This window comes from Colossoma macropomum, unplaced genomic scaffold (genome assembly GCF_904425465.1).
Source record: "Colossoma macropomum unplaced genomic scaffold, Colossoma_macropomum, whole genome shotgun sequence".
Taxonomy (NCBI): Eukaryota; Metazoa; Chordata; class Actinopteri; order Characiformes; family Serrasalmidae; genus Colossoma; species Colossoma macropomum.
The window spans coordinates 22,705,092-22,723,026 of NW_023494787.1; the positions used below are offsets into that span (position 1 = coordinate 22,705,092).

The 17,935-nt window shown below is 39.8% G+C and overlaps 1 protein-coding gene across 1 annotated transcript; it reads right to left on the reverse strand.

The window, feature by feature from the left end:
* Positions 1–1,333: 1,333 nt before the first annotated feature.
* LOC118805059 (gonadotropin-releasing hormone II receptor) lies at positions 1,334–16,501 on the reverse strand. The gene is made up of 4 exons (XM_036565662.1): positions 16,431–16,501; positions 8,519–9,047; positions 1,822–2,029; positions 1,334–1,740 (listed from the first exon to the last, which is right to left on the reverse strand). Exons 2-4 carry the CDS (start codon positions 9,038–9,040, stop codon positions 1,334–1,336), a joined length of 1,137 nt encoding a protein of 378 aa, XP_036421555.1. The 5' UTR covers positions 9,041–9,047; positions 16,431–16,501.
* Between the last annotated feature and the right edge of the window lie 1,434 nt (positions 16,502–17,935).

Below are 17,935 nucleotides of genomic sequence, written 5' to 3' on the forward strand. Positions count from 1 at the left end.
TGTCCTATGACGTCCATACTGAGATTCCGGTTGGAGCAAAGATCAAATGCAAAACAGCCTCACGCTGTTCAGAATTACACCCCAGCAAGGCAACTTATGTTTGTACAATGTTTGTGCAGTTCAGGGGTCAACCCAGTGAGCCAAGGTTCTGTCCTATAATATCCATACTGAGATTCCAACATCTCACTGATCTAATGTTCTTGTCCTTCATGACTTGCACTTATACACTGTTAGAAACAAAGGTTCTGTGCAGGTAAATTTTTTGTTCATCAAGGTACAAACAATGTAAATGTGCCCTCAAAGGTACAACCAAAAAGGTACAATCAAATAAGGTTTTCCCAGGTGAAAAGTACATATTTGTACCTTTTCATAACCTTAATAATAATAAAATAAAAATCCTGGAGATGAGACTGGGTGTTTGGAGTCTATACAACAATATACAATACAATTTCAATGGATTATAGTATAATTACATATATTTCCTGACTAAAGGTACTGAGATGTACCTTTGAGGGTACCACCCCAGTGACAAGAGGGTTACTGCCCCAGTTCTGAGAGTGTATATTTTCAAGCTTTTGTGACACCAATTTCTTAACTGGATATCAAATTATCCTCTTCTAACCAAAGATAGGTTGTCGCTCTTGTTGTATTGTAGGTTGCTGCTCTTATTATAATTGCACTTTTAAATGTCTCTTTCCCCTAAATTGCATTTGTACCCAACCAAGCTAGGCCTTTTATTTGTAGAGGCTATGTCTCCTAATGGCCTGCTTTGCTGGTGGTGGTCTTCATGTTGACAGATAACAGACTCCAAATGCAAATGCAATAAGAAGTGTAAATTAATGTTGCAGTGACACATAGCTGACCAGAAAACAACAATGCAAATTGTCCTTAAACTTTTTGGCCTAAAAGCTCTGAGGACTTTTGTTTTCTAAGGGCTGTAATTGCTACAGTCTGCACTTTAACTACAGAGTCATTCTTACATTTCAAATCCATTGTGCTGGAGTTCAGAGAGAAGTAGTGAACCTGTCCATTTGCTTACAGACTGCAAAATCTACTAAAGCTTAATCCACATTGAACAGTTGCAGAGCCAAGTCAGAGCAGAGCAAGAGTGAATGAAACCAAAATGGACCAAAATGCCACAGATAATCACCACCTTTTACTCAATGTTCTCTGCTGAGTTGGTCACCACTGCCCAGGCTGGGTTCTGCTTCCCCATTGGCTCCTCTCCTGTGGCCAGAGAACTTTTCCAGATATTTCAGTGCCACAGTTAATCACCACCTTTGCCTCAACTACTCCTGGGTAACACAAGACTCTGCTGAGTTCTTCAAATCACCTATGCCTGTTGTCCACTGGGTTGGTCACCACTGCCCAGGTCTGATTCTGCCTCCCCACTTGCTTCTCTCCTATGGCCAGAGAATTGGTCCAGAGATTTGGGTGAAGCATTCTGGCTCCTCCAACATAAGCAGCTGGCCAAGTCTGCACGGAACGATGGTGTGAAGAGACCATAGATGACTGGATCACAGCACGTGTTGAGGTTTCCGAAAACAAAGAAGACGTGGTGGACATATTCAGGGATCACCTGCAGCATCTGAGGCTGGAACCAGTACCAGATTCCAAGCAGGTAATATGGTGTCCAGCATATTACAAAGGAGGCGACAATGATGATGGTCATTTTCAGGGTCTTCATACGGGCTTTTGGGATCATATCTCTTCCACTGCGTCTCAAACAAGGCTCTCCTGCTGAGGAGGCATATAATACAGTAATTATACTTTAGAACAGGTCAATGACATTATCATATCATGAGAAAGTGTGTCACTCACCCTTGTCCTTGCTTCTGTTCATCTGGCGGTTGATCTCAACCAGGATATGCGAGTAGCAGAAGCTCATGACAAGCAGAGGGAACACATACAGGGTGATAAATTGGAACATGTTGTAGGCAGTCTCCTGCCAGTGCTGCTGGAAGCTTCCATGTGTGGCACACTGGATAAAGTCCACTCCATCTGCCTTGATTGCCCGGAAAATGAATAACTGTCACACAGAGAGAAAAATGAGAACATATGCTTGATCAAAGGTGAAAGAGAAGGAAGAACATTATGTGCGATGCCATTGTTCCGGAGATTTCATTTTCAAGTCAGCACTACTTACAGTCATGTAGTTGAAGCTCCACAAATTAGTTGAAGCTAGTGTCTGAGATATTTTGAAGGTCCAGGGCAGTATCATTATATATCAGGCTGAAGTTTTTAATTAATCCAACAATATATGCATTAAGCATAAAACTTAGTTCTAGGTAATGTTTCTGTACGTGTTACACAGGTTAACTGGAAAGCCACTAATCGAATCTTCTATGGACCTCTAATTATTTTGTTTTATTTTCAGATAATGTGTTCTGTTTAATGAAGGCTGCCAAATTGATACTTTTGAATGTTTTTGTGAACAATGTATTTAATGTGGTGGATGGTTCAGTCTGTAAGTAAACTAAGTCAGGTCTTGATGATCTACTGGTCTGCAGAGTTTAGTTTCAACCCCACTCTCACATACTTGATCCACTTACTTAAGGCCATTAGGGGCATTTGAACATTACTATTAATATAGTCATTTATAATATTATCAGTATTAGTAGTGGTTGATGTAGCATCAAAGTTAACATAACTCACCTTTATGTGGCAGACTGGGGTTTGATTGTATATGTATAGCAAACACACTCATTAGAGGAACTTAATAAACAGCTTCTTAACAACCACTGAAGTTCCAGCTAAAGCCTGAGTAGACTGATAAATCAGTGTCATGAGCCAGTTATTAAACTTGGCATTACTAAACCTTTGAGGGATGATCGTACTGAACACTCTCCTCAGTAGTGGACATGCTCATGAGCGATAAGCTTAGCATTGGTACTTTACTGGACTTCTGCTATGTATTTTGTGGTCTTATGTTACATGCTGAACTTAACTGGTAATCACATGGCTACTCACTTTCTAGTCAAATTTGCAAGATTTTGTTATTGAGATAGTAAATGAGACAGGGGGTGGTCTTGCTAAGGGGATTGTGATCAACAGTGGACTGAAGTGGACAGGTGCAGCTGACAATTTTGGAACTTCATTCAGAGGATGAAACATTAATCGAAGATTTACATGAAGAAAACTGCCAATGATTAGCAGCTTTGAACAATGTAAATTCATTAAAAATGATAACAACATACTTTTTTAATATGCCTCCTGAGCATTTATTCTAAAGGTGTTCTGAATACGTAACTTTTTTGTCTATTGTAATGGAATCTGTCACTGAATACATTTGGCACAGTCTATTCAGTATTCAGCCATCACTACTTTTTCAAAATATTTTGCCCAACGCTAGGGTTAGATCTAGCATTGACACCTGGTCTGCATGTTGACAGACAACAGTCACAGACTTCAGATGCAGGTGTGACATCTAGAATCAACTTTAGACCATTTCTTACTTCTCTTGTGAATGAAGTAATGCTGCAAAAATAAGCAAGTGGCCAAGAACAAACCAAGCAGCCGGAAAAATACAACCAATTTCATTTGGTGCTGAAGAACTATGTTTAAAAATGACTCTCTCTAAAACTGCAATTTAACATATATTAAGACTTACATGCCTCTGAATTAAGCTATTGGTTTGCACTTTTTCTTTATATCCATTGCTTTAATTCAGATCCAATATGTCCATTACTATAAAGGCATGCCAATGACTATATATATGTGCCACTGGTATCTGAAGTCTGTTGTTGTCTGTTAACATGAGGACCAAATCAAAGTCAATGCTGGTAATGCAGCCCATGTGGAAAAAACAGAACAACTCAGTCAAAATGTGACTTAACTGGTTGGTACATTGTTAAGAACCACAAAAGTGCTGTTGAGCTTTAAATAATGAATATATTAAAATATTAAATGGATAAAGTCCTGTCAAAATATTACCAGTACAGCTTCATCACAGAAAATTCTGTTCAATTACAGTGTATATTCTGTGTACAAATAGAACAATTCCTTCACTTCATACATGCAACGTTCTGTAATTTTACAGTTTTATCTGTAAAAAAACTCGAAAGAGGAAATTCTTCTTTATACTCCAACAGAACCCCAAATAATACATTGGTTGACTGATAAAATCAGCTGTTATTGATGACATGCAGACTTGGCAGTATCAACAAAAATATCATTGATGTGTCAATAGTTAGTGATGTTTTGGGCAGTGGCATCACCAATGTAGCCAAACCTACGCTTTAGCCTGGGAATAATATGCGGTAACACAAAAAGCAAGAACTGATGAAGAAAAAAGAAAAAGTAATTAAAGTGAACTAAAACCTCACCCTCAGTGGTACAATAAAAATAGATTACAATAAGTAAAATCTTCATTATTTCAAATGAAATATAAAACAGATTCATTATAATTAACTGTGTGTCTTTATTTTCTCATTTCAGCATTTGTTCCTTTATATCCGCCATGTTTTTATTAAGCATTCTACTCCTTTAACAAGAAATATTTAATATTTAGCATTATTTAGCCAATATTTAGCATTAGCTAACTTAACGAGTTGGCTTTCATACACTTAAACTCTTTTTTTCTAGTTTATAGCCAAAAAATGTACATGTTGCACATGCTGACATAAAGTAAACGTTACTGTAAAAAGTCACAGGAAAAGAATCTAAAAAAAATATAGCTAACCTTATGCTAGCTTTTTTGCTAACGTAACAGCTATTTTAATTATTATAATTTCAGTTAATGTTCAACACTGTAGTCACATGTGTAAGTATTATACCTGACCCTGTCATATACAACCTTATTAACAACAAATCTGAATTTGTCACCATGGTGAAAAAATAGCCAGGTGCTTTCTCTCTTGATTAAAGTGCAGTTTTCTCCTTTAATCTGATTTGACTACCCAGCATGCAATGTGTGTTTGGAAATATGGAAAAGTTACAAATGTAGAAATGAAAATACAGTTTAAATTCCATGGTGGAGTAACCAGTAAAAAGTAAAAAAATTATTACAATATGGCACCACAGAAGACCACAGTGGTGAACGATTGATCTACACTATCAATAATGACGTTTTTGACACTTCTTTGTCTATGATGTATTTACAGATGTGTATGAAGAGAAGAAAACACTAGCGTGATCTCAGAGGGTTTAAAACAATATGCAAACCACTGGTAAGCCTCAAGAACAAAAAGGTTATAATGCAGTCCATAAAAGCCCTGTTGAGTTCTGGTCCAGAAGCTTTTGAGACAAAGATGAACGTATACTAGAGTGAAGAAAAGAAGAAAGTAAGAGAAAAAAAAAATTCAAAGCAACCCTCTCATGGTTATGTATGGCTGCCAGGGGATCTAGCTCACTTATCTTTATTTATGACTGTGACTGCAGGCAGCAGCAGAACGTGTGCAGAAGCATTTTCACAGTTGCCAACCAAGTGCCTCAAAATTCAGTTGCAATACACCTTACAGCAGGACAATGACCCTAAACATCCATCCATCCATCATCTAAACCACTTATCCTTCCGGGTCGCGGTGGGGTGCTGGAGCCTATCCCAGCTGTCATCGGGCGGAAGGCAGGATACACCCTGGACAGGTCGCCAGCCCATCGCAGGGCAGACAAACAGACATATACATCCACACACACACTCACACCTAGGGGCAATTTAGCATGTCCAATTGGCCTGACTGCATGTTTTTGGACTGTGGGAGGAAACCGGAGTACCCGGAGGAAACCCACGCAGACACGGGGAGAACATGCAAACTCCACACAGAAACGACCCTGGTCACCCGGCCGGGAATCGAACCCAGGCCCTTCTTGCTGTGAGGCGACAGCGCTACCCACTGCGCCACCGTGCCGCCTGACCCTAAACATACTAAACAAAAGAAACTTAGAGTGGAATGTTCTTGATTTCCCAATTGGAACTTACATTTGACTAACTGAAGAGAAGACTAAGAGTGTATTGGGATTTTTTTTCTCTGTGGAATCTAGGTAGACATGACAAGTGAGCGCTCCCATTGATTAGAACTTCAGAGGCTGGACTGAAGCCCTAATGTGTCAGATTAACCATTAACACAATCAAGAAGTGACAGTGGAATCTTCAATTTCCAATGTGTCTCCGGTTCAGTGAGAAAAAACTTCACTGCAGGCCTGCTGGAAGTCCTATATATGTCACTGACTGTAAATACAAGCAGAAGTCTAATCATGTTTCAGTTTTTAGAAATGGAAAAAGGAAAAAATGCCGAGATTCGTAGTTTGAGTAGATTATTATAGAGTTTTTTTTTTTTTTCCTTAATTTTGATCAAGTTTTGACATTTATGGCCCAAGATGAAGACTTAGCTCTAACAGCCACGGATCGCAATTGCAATTGAGGGATGCAGGTTACACTTACAAACAACAAAAAACACTCATAAGGTTCACCAGCAGGTTACACTCACAAACACACACCTTCTGCATTCCCCCATCTGTGTCAAATGATCGTTCGAGAGAAATACATTTTCGGTTGATGGACAGCATTTCCCCATGTGATATATTATATCTTATATCTTAATATCTGCGGATATTTTCCTGCACGCTCATAAATCAGCAGCACAGTGTGACAGAGGAAAGCTCAGCAATTTGTTCAGCTGCTTGAAAGAGTCAATGGTAGTGAGCCCGTAGTCAATGGTGTGTGTGCAATGACGTGTGCGCGTGCACATGTGTAAGAGAGAGAGAAATTGAGTGGGGTGGAAGGTGTATCGATCATACAGCTCACCACCCACCCTCCACCCCTGAGCAGAGCTTAATCTCTCTTTCTTTTCCTCCGTGACTGACTGACTCACCCAGTCATTTCCTAGCCTTCACTTTCCATAGCAACTTATTCATCTCTCCTTTAATGAATTTCAAGGCCTAGGTCACGTTCACGGGTTGCTTCAAATGACTTCACCTGCATTAGGGAATTAAATGTGCGCAGAGCCACTTCTTTATCAGCAGAGATGACTGTAAGACCAAAGAGACAAAGCCAAGTGAATAGCTATATTTCTATAGCTATAACGAATAAGCTGCTGGTCACTGTAGCCTAGACAGGTCCTGAAATCAGTGGTGCCTTCAAGGAGCACTGATGTGGAACATGTCTCTACTCTTTTCAAAGCTACAGCTAATTAGGTGACAGAATCCTGCTGTGTAATGCCTTTTAATAAATGCCTTTTCCCTACGTTCCTCTTCACAGGAAAGAAAGAGGAAAGTAGAAAAGTAGAACTGTCATCTTCTGTTTATTTCTATAGTGAATAATCATGTTTTCATTTTCCAGACATCTGAGTCTTTTAATATTCTGTGATTTTGGAAATATCCATAAAATGAATGGTATGTCTATGCACACTAAAAAAAACAAAACATTTAATTTACTCCCTTAAGGCATATCAGCTTCCTCTGAGCACACAAGCACACATACACACATGCTCTTGCCAGGGGCGAAGCTGTGGGGTGGCCTGGGGGCCTAGACCTCTTCACTTAGAAGTCAGGTTGCTCCAGATTTTTGACTGCTCAAAAAGTCTCCTGATGCCAATGAAATTAATATAAAATGAAATTCATCTTGCACTCTCATAATACCATATGAACCCAAAAGTGCTGACTTCTTGCGAACTCTTAAAAATTCATCCATTTAGAGTTTGCCAGCTTTACCAAGCATGGCTGTTTATTAAGGGTGTTGTCCTACTTTGTTATTTAGACATCGATGATAAAAGTATGGCATTATGTTAACATTGCTTGAGAGGAGATCAAAATACTGAATATAGCCTACATCTCAGAATAGCATATTAAAAGTAGTCCTTTATCGTAGCTAAAACAACAATTTCCCAAGATGTTAATAACAGCGAATACAATGGCTGTCACCTCATTTGTCTCAGGGTAGTTGTGTTTGCTTTCAGGAACCTAGCTAAAGATGTAAGGGCTACATTACTGCTGTCCTCCTGACAAAGAAAGGATTTATTCTACTTGATAAATTATGATGACATACCATTTACATGTCACTAATTCAGGGAGACTGTTTGTCCAATCATGCTATCCAAATACTCTTCAGATACTTCTTTGCGTAGCGGTAGAATTTGGTCAGAGCGAGCATCAAACTCCCATGTCTCTTTTGTCCAGGGGGTTTGTGAAGATCATACACCTGTTCAGGAGGAATGGCGCTAATTCTGCATCCAGCTTTATTCCCTTCACATGTAATAATTCCATCTTTGGAAAGCACTTTCAGTGTTGATTTTTCATTCCAGGCATAATACACATATACACATAACACAGTTATTAAAACAATTATTTTGTCATGTTCTACATATTTTCCAGGTTTGTGTACTGGTAAAATAAATGAATAGACTAATGCTGATTAACTGTGTTACCTACAAAAATGGGCAAACGTACAGACAAAACTTTGAGATGACTACTAACTTTTTAGATATGTGACGTCCTTTTATCACCTACATTTGGAGAGTTAGAAAAAATATGTAAATTGTATTTTTTGCTGAACAATTACTTTAACACAGAGTATTATGCTGACCTGTGGGGATGCAAGGACCAGGCTGAGCGTCCATGCGGTCAGTAGCATCTTCCTGTTCCTGCGGCCTGCATCCAGTGCATCCAGCGGGTGCAGGATGGCATGGTGCCGGTCCAGACTGACCACCACCAGGATGAATGCAGCTGAGTGCATGGCAAAGAGCTTCAGGAAGCACAGCAGCTTGCACATGACATCCCCTGCATACCACTGTACCGTCACATTCCACACAGCGTCCAGCGGCATCACCACAAAGGTCATGACCAGGTCCGCGGAAGCCAGGCTGCCGATGAGGGGACGCAGGTGGGAAGCCAAGCGCCGGCCACGCCCCCTCGTCACACTGAGTAGCACTGACAGGTTACTGACCGCTGCAAACACAAACAGCACCAGGGTAGCCACGACTCGGAATCGAGCAGCAGTGGTGAAGGTCGGGGTCTCCCAGTAAAAGGGCAGGGAGGCATTCAGCAGAGAAGAGTTGTCCAAGAGGCTTGTGGGGCTGGCCAGCAGGAGGGTCACATTTTCTGACATCCTGGACCTAAAGAATATATATTGTTGCTGTCAGATTTGTTACTCTTTTAGACTACTTAAAATGCCTTTTAACAATGTATAAACATTTCATGACACAATGGATCAGAATTAGAATAGAATTAGTTGAACATTATTAGTAATAAGATCTCATCGTTATCAACATTAATGCAAATTTAATGTTTAAGATAAAAATTCTTCTCTTGTAGATACAAGGTTTTATGATCCCAGTCACATATATACACATACAATGCATATGCAGTACTTTGCAAAAGTCAGAGACCACCCTTCATTTATTTAATATGTAGTGAAAATGGCCAGTTATTTATTTCTTATTGTCCCAAAAAAAGAAATCTTCAGGGACATTTTTCCACATCTCTAAAGTTCAATCTTAGAAGTTGGTTGCATTTTCTGCCTCTTATGATGCAAGTAATCTCAAACTTTTAATGATGTTGAGGTCTGGACTCTGGGATGGTCAGTCCCTTGTTCTGAGACCACCCGCAGCTTCTTTTTTTGATTTGCAGATGTTCTTCTTTTTGTCTATTTCTTTTTTCTCAGTAAGGGCTTCTTGACAGCTGCATATCCTTTCAGACTCATAGTGTTGAGTTGTCCTCTCACAGTGGAAGGATGGACAGAAATGACTGTTTTTTTTTCAGATCTGAAGTAAGAGTGGAGCTTGATTTTCTCCTCTCTCTCAAAGATGAAAGCTTTAAGTGCTGTTAATCTAAGGTCAAGTTTCTACCAGGTCTTGTACAGTTATTTGGAGTCCCATTTTCTCTATATCTTTAATGTTGAAAACGCACATGGATTATTTCATCTCAACTCTCCTCAGAAATTTCTCCTGAAAAATGAACAATTTGTTTTCTCTGGAAGTTAAATAAGTAGAACTTGGTCTCTGATTTAGCACAGAACACTGCATGCACATATAAATATACAACACGCATACTCTCACCGGGCACTTTGTTAGAAACTGCTAACTTGTAGGTTCACCATGCTGGTGTAAATCTGTTAACGGGCCTCAGGCCCTTCATCAGTGGTCAGTTTCTAACCACAGAGTTGGATATTTTGGACCTATCTCAACCTAGTGGTCACAGTAATGTGTGTAAATTCCCAAGCAACACTGCTGTGCCTGATGCAATCAAACCAGTGCAACACTAACTAACTACTGGGACAGTGTCAGTGCTGTCATTCACCACCTGAACAATTTCTAGTCTATAGTAATTCATTGGTCAAAAACTGCTCAAGTTCTCTAGGCCAAAGAAGCAGAAGACCATCCAGATTGTTATCAGCATGAAGTTCAAAGGCCAGGGTCTGTCATAGTATGAGGGTGTATTAGTGTCAATGGCATGGCATCTGTGAAAGCACTATTAACACTGAAACATAAATACACATTTTGAAACAAAAACAGCCTTCTAGACAACGTCTTTTTCAGAGAAGTCCATGCTTATTTCATGCTTAAGTCACATTCTGCATGTGTTACAACATGAGTGCAGAGTGCAGAAGTCTGGCCTTCCTGTATTTCAGATTTGTCTCCCATTTAATACACGGCACATTATGAAGCTCAAAATAAGACAATGAAGAACACGTGTGGTTGTGCAGCTAAAGACTTGTATAACAGATGAATGGCAAAAAACTGGAACAATTGATGTCTTTAGTTCCCAAACAACATAAAAACCAAAAATCTTGTTTTGAATTTAATACAAATCAAAAAGATTTGTATTAAATTATTACTGCCCAAACTTTTTGTGGAGCTGAGGTTTGTATTAATATATCAATAAAAATCAGTGACAAATTTACATAATTTTACTCATAGATTCATAGCTCCAGTGCAAAACTTCAGACACCAAACATGTGATGGCTGATGAACTATATGTGAGGTAAGGGGAATTTATGTTAGTTTGACTTTCCCATTCCTTTATGACCAATATGCTTTATATGTTCCAGGAATAAAAGACATGATGAAATGAGGCTGTGAAAAGCAGTGATCCAGACATGAACACAGTCACCTTGAAATCCTGGCTCAGCTCTTGAAGAACTACCTTTGTTTCACAATATTCCCTCTTTCCTATTTCACAATATTCCCTTTCCCTGCTCCATGCACCGTAATACTCTATAGATTTATGGTGTCTGTTCACAGTCTCATTTTCTTCAGCTCCCTTGCCAGGGGCATGTTCACTCTGTACCTCCTCAGCAGAAGATGAAGACCTTGGCTAAAATGGCAGTGAAAGCCACAGCAGAACAGCATGTCTGTGAAATTTCAGGATTCTAAATATAAACCTGCAATGACATCAGCTGTGAGCTGCTGGAACTGTGCTGTGATTATTCTCAGATTTAGAAGGCTAAAAAAAAACAATGATGAGATTATTTGTCACCTTCTCTATGGCACTCAGGATTCATGCATATGAGTCAGAGTTCTCTCTCTCTTTTCTCTCATGCTTCGGTCAATGGCATATTAGCTGGACAGCTGTGCAGGGTTCCCATTGCTCAAATGCAGGTACACATGACTGATACTTTCAATTAGTGTTTAAGTGGTGGGTTTGCAGCAAACATAAGCAGCAGTGCAGATTCCATAAGACAAATGTAAGTGCAGTTCACATCATCTGGCATATGAATATATGAGCTGTTGGCATTGTCAGGGGTAGGAGACCAATATATAGCCTTGAGATAAATGACCTAAGCTTTATGAATAGCTACTATATTTCAAGAAAATCTTCAGATGTGGAGGAAGAGATTTACTGTCATCACCTGTTACACAGTACTGTGCAAAAATCAGAGACCACCCCTCATTTATTTAAAATCTTGTCAACACAGCCAAGCACAAGTTCATTTTTCAGGAGATATTTTGGAAGAGATCATATATAAGATAATCTACTTGCATAAAGGAGAAAGTCGAAGGAACATAAGTTAAAAACAGGAGCTTCCAAAACTGTAGTTAAAACAAATATGAAAAATATATATACACTTATTTAACACGGGACTCCTAACAACTGTGCAAGACCTCATAGATCACCTAAAGTGTCGTTGTTAGATAAACAGTACTTAAAAGTTAAATTCATTACTGAAGGTCAGCATTCACATCCCCAGGATTTTATTCTAACTGGCTGCCTATGGCCTCTCTGGTCAGCTCAAACCAGCAGCAGATGTCCAGGCAATTTGCACAAAATCCTTGGGAGGATTTTTACTTTCTGGACCTGAATTACCCATTTCTGCCCATGTTGGTGTTGTGTAGTCGTATGAGCGCTGCCCTTCAGTAAAGTGTTAACAAAAAATCCAGAGGTGTTTCTGTCTGTCCTTCCACTGTGAGAAGACAACTCAGTGCTATGGGTCTGAAACTTCTGCAGCTGTCAAGAAGCTGTAGCAAGTATTGGGACACACCTCTTAATCATTGAATTCAGGTGTTTCATTCAGTCCCACTGCCACAGATGTATAAAATCAAGCACCTAGCCATGCAGTCTGCCTTTACAAACATTTGTGAAAGAACTGGTTGTTCTAAAGAGCTTACTGAATTAGAGTGTGGTACTGTAATAGGATGCCACTGTTGAAAGAAGTAATTTCGCAAAATTTCTTTCTTCCTGGATATTCCATGATCAACTGTGAGTGGTATTATTGAACTGAGTGCTGAGGTGCATAGTGCATCAAAGTCACCAACGCTCTGCTGACTCAATAACTGCAAACCTCCTCTTCATTAACATCAGCACAAAAACTGTGCACTGGGAGCGTCATGGCATGAGTTTCCATGGCAGCTACATGCATGCCTCACATCACCAAGCACAACATCAAGCGTCGGATGGAGTGGTGTAAAGCACCCCGCCACTGGATTCTGGAGCAGCAGAAATGTATTCTTTGGATTGACGAACCACATTTCTGTATTTGGCAGTCTGATGGACGAGTCTGATGGACGAGTGAGTTACCTGCCTGACTGCATTGTGCCAACTGTAAAGTTTGGTGGAGGAGGGATAATGCTATGGGGCAGTTTTTCAGGGGTTGGCCTAGGTCCCTTAGTTCCAGTGAAGGGAAATCTTAATGCTTCAGCAGACCAAGACATTTTGGACAACTGTATGCTTCCAACTTTGTGGGAACAGTTTGGGTTCTTTTCTGTTCCAGCATGACTGTGCCCCAGTGCACAAAGCAAGGTCCATAAAGGCATGGCCCACACTCAACCCCAGCCCTGACCTCAACCCCATCGAACACCTTTGGGATGAACTCTAACAGAGATTGCGAGCCAGGCCCTCTCGTCCAACATCAGTGTCTGACCTCACAAATGCTCTTCTGGATGAATTGAATGGGCAAAAATTCCCACAGACACACTCCAAAATCTTGTCGAAGGCTTCTCAGAAGAGTGTAAACTGTTATAGCTGCAAAGTGGGGACCACCTCAATATTAATGCCTATGGATTTAGATAGATAGATAGGGGTTATATATAGATAGGGTATATATATCAGCTAACCTGTGTATTATAGATAAGTGGGCACCTATGCTTAGACAGCCAAGACTGTCCACATCATTTTGTGTTCCACAGCCCACAACTGTTTGCCTTCTGAGCTGCAGCTAAAACAGTCCAAACATATTATTTCATCTGAACACAGCCTGACAATTTCACCAAACAGCATCTCTGAACTTTGCTTCTCATTTTTTTCTTTAGCTTCAGCTTGCTGAACTCAGCACATCCACAGAGGTTGCTTTCTTTATCTGATAAATAAATAAAATAAATGAGACTGATAAAGTATGTATGAGAATACAGGACCAGACATTGACCTTATAGTGTTCCAGCACTCACTATAATGTATTAGTTAGCAGATTTCTTTGACTTGTTTATCAGTGTGAAATCAGTCTTTGATGATGTATTCTGTATATCAATGCATTCTTGAAAAGAGAATCATCCCATTTAAAGGAAGCAGCCCAAGAAACTCAATTTTGGGAAGTGTTATTATAGATGCATTTCATTTCTCGGCTTCTGCAGTTGCAGGACTATGCTGCTGGATTTGACTGACAATGCATGGAAGAAGCAGAATATATCAGTGGTTGCTTTCAGAGAAGGCTGTGACAGGGTGAGTTTTGAGCAGTGACAGTTACAGCAGTCATCTACAGCCTCTGTCATCTCACGGCTCTGCTACATTATCTCCATCGCCATCAGACTTTTCCATGTGCACTGAAAAAGACGCTCATAGTATACTGTGCACAGACACTGCACGGCAGCTGCAGCTGCTGCTGCTGCTGCTACTGTTGTGTGTCAGCTGATAAAGTAATAAGATTAGAGGTTAGAGCAATAGCATTAGTGGTCACCTTTCTCTATGTTATGATGGTATTATTTTTGAGTATGCCAGGTGTGAAAGTGCTGTACATATGCACACCTCATTAGTCTGGCAGCAAAGAAGCAAAGGATGACTTTCTTTCCTTCTGTAATACAGGGAGATTCACTTGAAAGAGGCCCCGAATATTCTGTAATAACTCTCGCTAGGATGAAGCAATCTGAACAAAACAACATGCAATGTGCTCTCAGTATATGGAGCTTCGAACAAGCTGGGATGCCCCGGATCACAGTGATGAGGTAGGCGCCGGACAGCCGTCGTGACGTTTAACCTCTCTAATACTTGCCGATACATTTAGGAACATGGAGCGCCGCATCAAAATGTGTCTGGCAGACAACAGAGATCGCTTCCAGCATCGCATGTAATGCAATTGATTACACATACGTCAAGGTATGTAGCGTATTTTTTTGGTTCAGATCGCTTCATCCTAACAGGAGTTACAACAGAATATTTGGGGCCTCTTTCGAGTGAATCTCCCTGTACATCTTTTCCACCAGTCAAAACTTCATAATAGATATTAAATGCCCTTTGCATTGTCTAGAGAGTTTTTATCACAAATGGATGAATAGATATGGTCCAAGATGACTTGTTATATTAATTTACATTAATGTTAAGAACCTTTAATAGATAGATAGATCCATCAAAGGGTCCATCACTCCAGAATAACACAGTTCCACTGCTCCACAGCCCAGTTCTGGGGGCTTTATACTCCTCTAGCTGATGCTTGGCTTTGGACATGGTGGCCTTAGGCTCACGCTCAGCTGCTCCAGAGCAGGTAGGCAGGCCGATAGATAGATAGATAGATAGATAGATAGATAGATAGATAGATAGATAGATGGATAGATAGATAGATAGATAGATAGATAGATAGATAGATAGATAGATAGATAGAAAGCTGATATATGGCTTCCAATACCAGTTACATTATCACTGCACCCACTCTCTCTCTCTCTCTCTCTCTCTCTCTCTCTCTCTCTCTCTCTCTCTCTCCCCTATCTTTTTTCTCTCTTTTCTCTTTCTTTGTTTTTTTTTTCACCCTAGTATGTTCAGGCGTACATCTCTCTTTGCTCCTGATGACTCATTCCCATCATCAAGCTCATCTTGGAAAAGCTGCAGACCACCTATGACTCCTCGCTCTCCAGTCATCTAATTAAGGTTTCATACAGTTAATTAAAAGGTTAACACTGGGAAATTTGGAAATGTGTATTAAAACTGTTTTAGTAGTTTGTAATTTGTAATAAAATTTGAAGAATGAAGGATAAGAATGAGAAAGCAGAACATTTGTATTTTACTGGAGGCAAGTGTTCAGTAGAGATCCAAAATATACTAAAGAAGATGATTTAAGGTTCTGGCACTATAATAAAAATACTTTTTATGCCCTGTGGTTGTGGACTGAATCATGAATTGAGCCATAAGCCATTAGTACTGAAAATCTGTGGACATCGATCCAGCTCTAGAAATCATGCACATCAGCATATCTGCTGCAAGGTCATTTTTACGTCTTTATGAAGCCCAAAGAAAACTTGTCTATGAAGGTATGTTATTGACACCTCTTTTTGAATGGTAATTCTTTAAAAAAATGTACTGCATGTAGAGATCCTCATGATTTCATCACTTCGGTTTCTAACTTATTGATCACTGAAGTTCATGAGAAATCATTTGAGAGGTTACAAAGAGCAGGCAGGAAAATTATTAGAGGATGGTTTACGAGACTTACTATAAAACCCACTGCGACTGCGTCCAAAACTGTAAAAGTCATGACAAAAATATACAGTCTTTAGCCTACAGGTTTACTATGTGCCTTTTACCTGCACAAACCGACACATTTGCCTAGAAGGTGGTGTTGAAGTAGGCAAAAGTTGTGCTTTGTTTTCTCATTTCAGGATAAATGTCGTCTTTCACGTGTTTTAAACACTGCCTCTGAATCCACACAGTTTCATTCTACACACTGTAGTTAAGTTGTTTTCTTCAGCTGAGTTCATTCAACACCACGAGCTTTTCCAACGAAGGAAGATAAAGATTAAAGATAAGAAAACATCAGTTTTTCATCCAATCAGAACTGCTCTGATTAATCTGAAACATACCTCTGATGGTGTCCGCCGATGCTGACCGGTCACAGAGATTAATCCACACAACTTCCTGCACCCATTTACTTTTAATGATAAAGATCCGAGGCAAAAAGATGCGCTGATATGCTACTATATGTATTTCTCTGTGTGTGTGTCAGGAGGCTGGAGCTCATCTCCATCGTGCTGCTGGTGCTGCTCGAGGTGTTTTCCCGCAGTCAGCGTTTCAGCGCCTGTGTTCCTCTCCACTCAGTGTGGAGCTGTCCAAGTGCTGAACACGACCCACACCCTGCAGCACCACCACGCTTTACCTCCGTTCACTTTCTCCCCTTTTCCCTCTGAACGCTCTCAACTCTCTCTCTCTCTCTCTCTCTCTCTCTCTCCTCTCTCCGCCCCCCCCCTTCTCTGACTGTAAATACACTGCGATCCTGACATCAATGGCCTTTTACTCATCCTCCTCGTGGGTGAACTGCGCGCGCCGCACGCTGTGAAAGGCACCGCTCTTGACTTAATATTTGAGCAGGTAATATGAAAATGAGTTAATCTAAAGTAAATGTATGTGCTGGGAATCTTTTCCAAATACAATCTCAAGATCGTCTCCTGCCGGCCTGAACACCTCACTGTATGTACATATTAATAAAGGAACCTCCAGTTTGACTCAGTTGACTCAATATATATGGGTCGTTGACATGACGTGCATTTTCTGCCCATTATTTACTCAGAAAAAATTCAGTCCATGCCCCCCCCCCAAAAAAAAGTTAAAAATATGCGAAATATATCAAATTATTCAACAATATTTCTTTTATGTGAAACAATTCTTGGTGCATTCATAAAAAAATATTTTAGCTTTTTTCTGCCTCCAAAATTTTAAAAATGTCGGGTGGAGCAACCCCAACCATTCAACCATATATATTGATTAAATAAACTGTCAAAAAGAGGTGATTTAATTGTATAAAACTCTAAATAAAATAGTTTGGCATGATTTAATAACATTTAAAATAAAAAAAAATCATGTTGCAAAATAAGGCAACTTTAAAATTGCTCAACTCACTGAAAAACTTTCCTCCACAAGTTCTTGATTCCTCAAATGTCAGGCGGCACAATAATAAAAGGACTTTTATTTTGACATGCTTTTACGAAACAGGGTCCAGGGTATTGCATCAATAGAGAAGACTCCAAGCGATCTTGGTGCGAAGGTCAGTAGTCCTCTCGCAAATTTAGGATAAAACGTGTTTTCTGAGTCAAGGTTAGAATGACTCAGTTTACCATGTCAGGTGGTCCCACTTTAGGAAAACAATGGAAACGTGTAATTATTATAATAATGTTTATTTATTTGAAAAAGTATAAGACCAAGTTTTCTCAAATGTTTCTACGGGTGTCGACGTAGATGCCTGTTTAATTTGAAATTAGTCTGAAAAGTCAGGTGCAACCAGTAGGTCAAATGGTGCAACCTGAGTAGCACAGTTTTATGCTATAAATGCGAAAATATATGCATGTATAAAAATTAACATCATGTCCTTTTT

Excerpts from the sequence above, each read along its gene's own strand:
- LOC118805059 (XM_036565662.1), bottom strand. The coding sequence starts at position 9,040 with ATGTCAGAAAATGTGACCCTCCTGCTGGCCAGCCCCACAAGCCTCTTG. Across the intron at positions 2,030-8,518 it reads TGGTCCTTGCATCCCCACAG|TTATTCATTTTCCGGGCAAT; the intron begins GTCAGCATAATA and ends TCTGTGTGACAG. Across the intron at positions 1,741-1,821 it reads GAACAGAAGCAAGGACAAGG|CAGGAGAGCCTTGTTTGAGA; the intron begins GTGAGTGACACA and ends ATGCCTCCTCAG.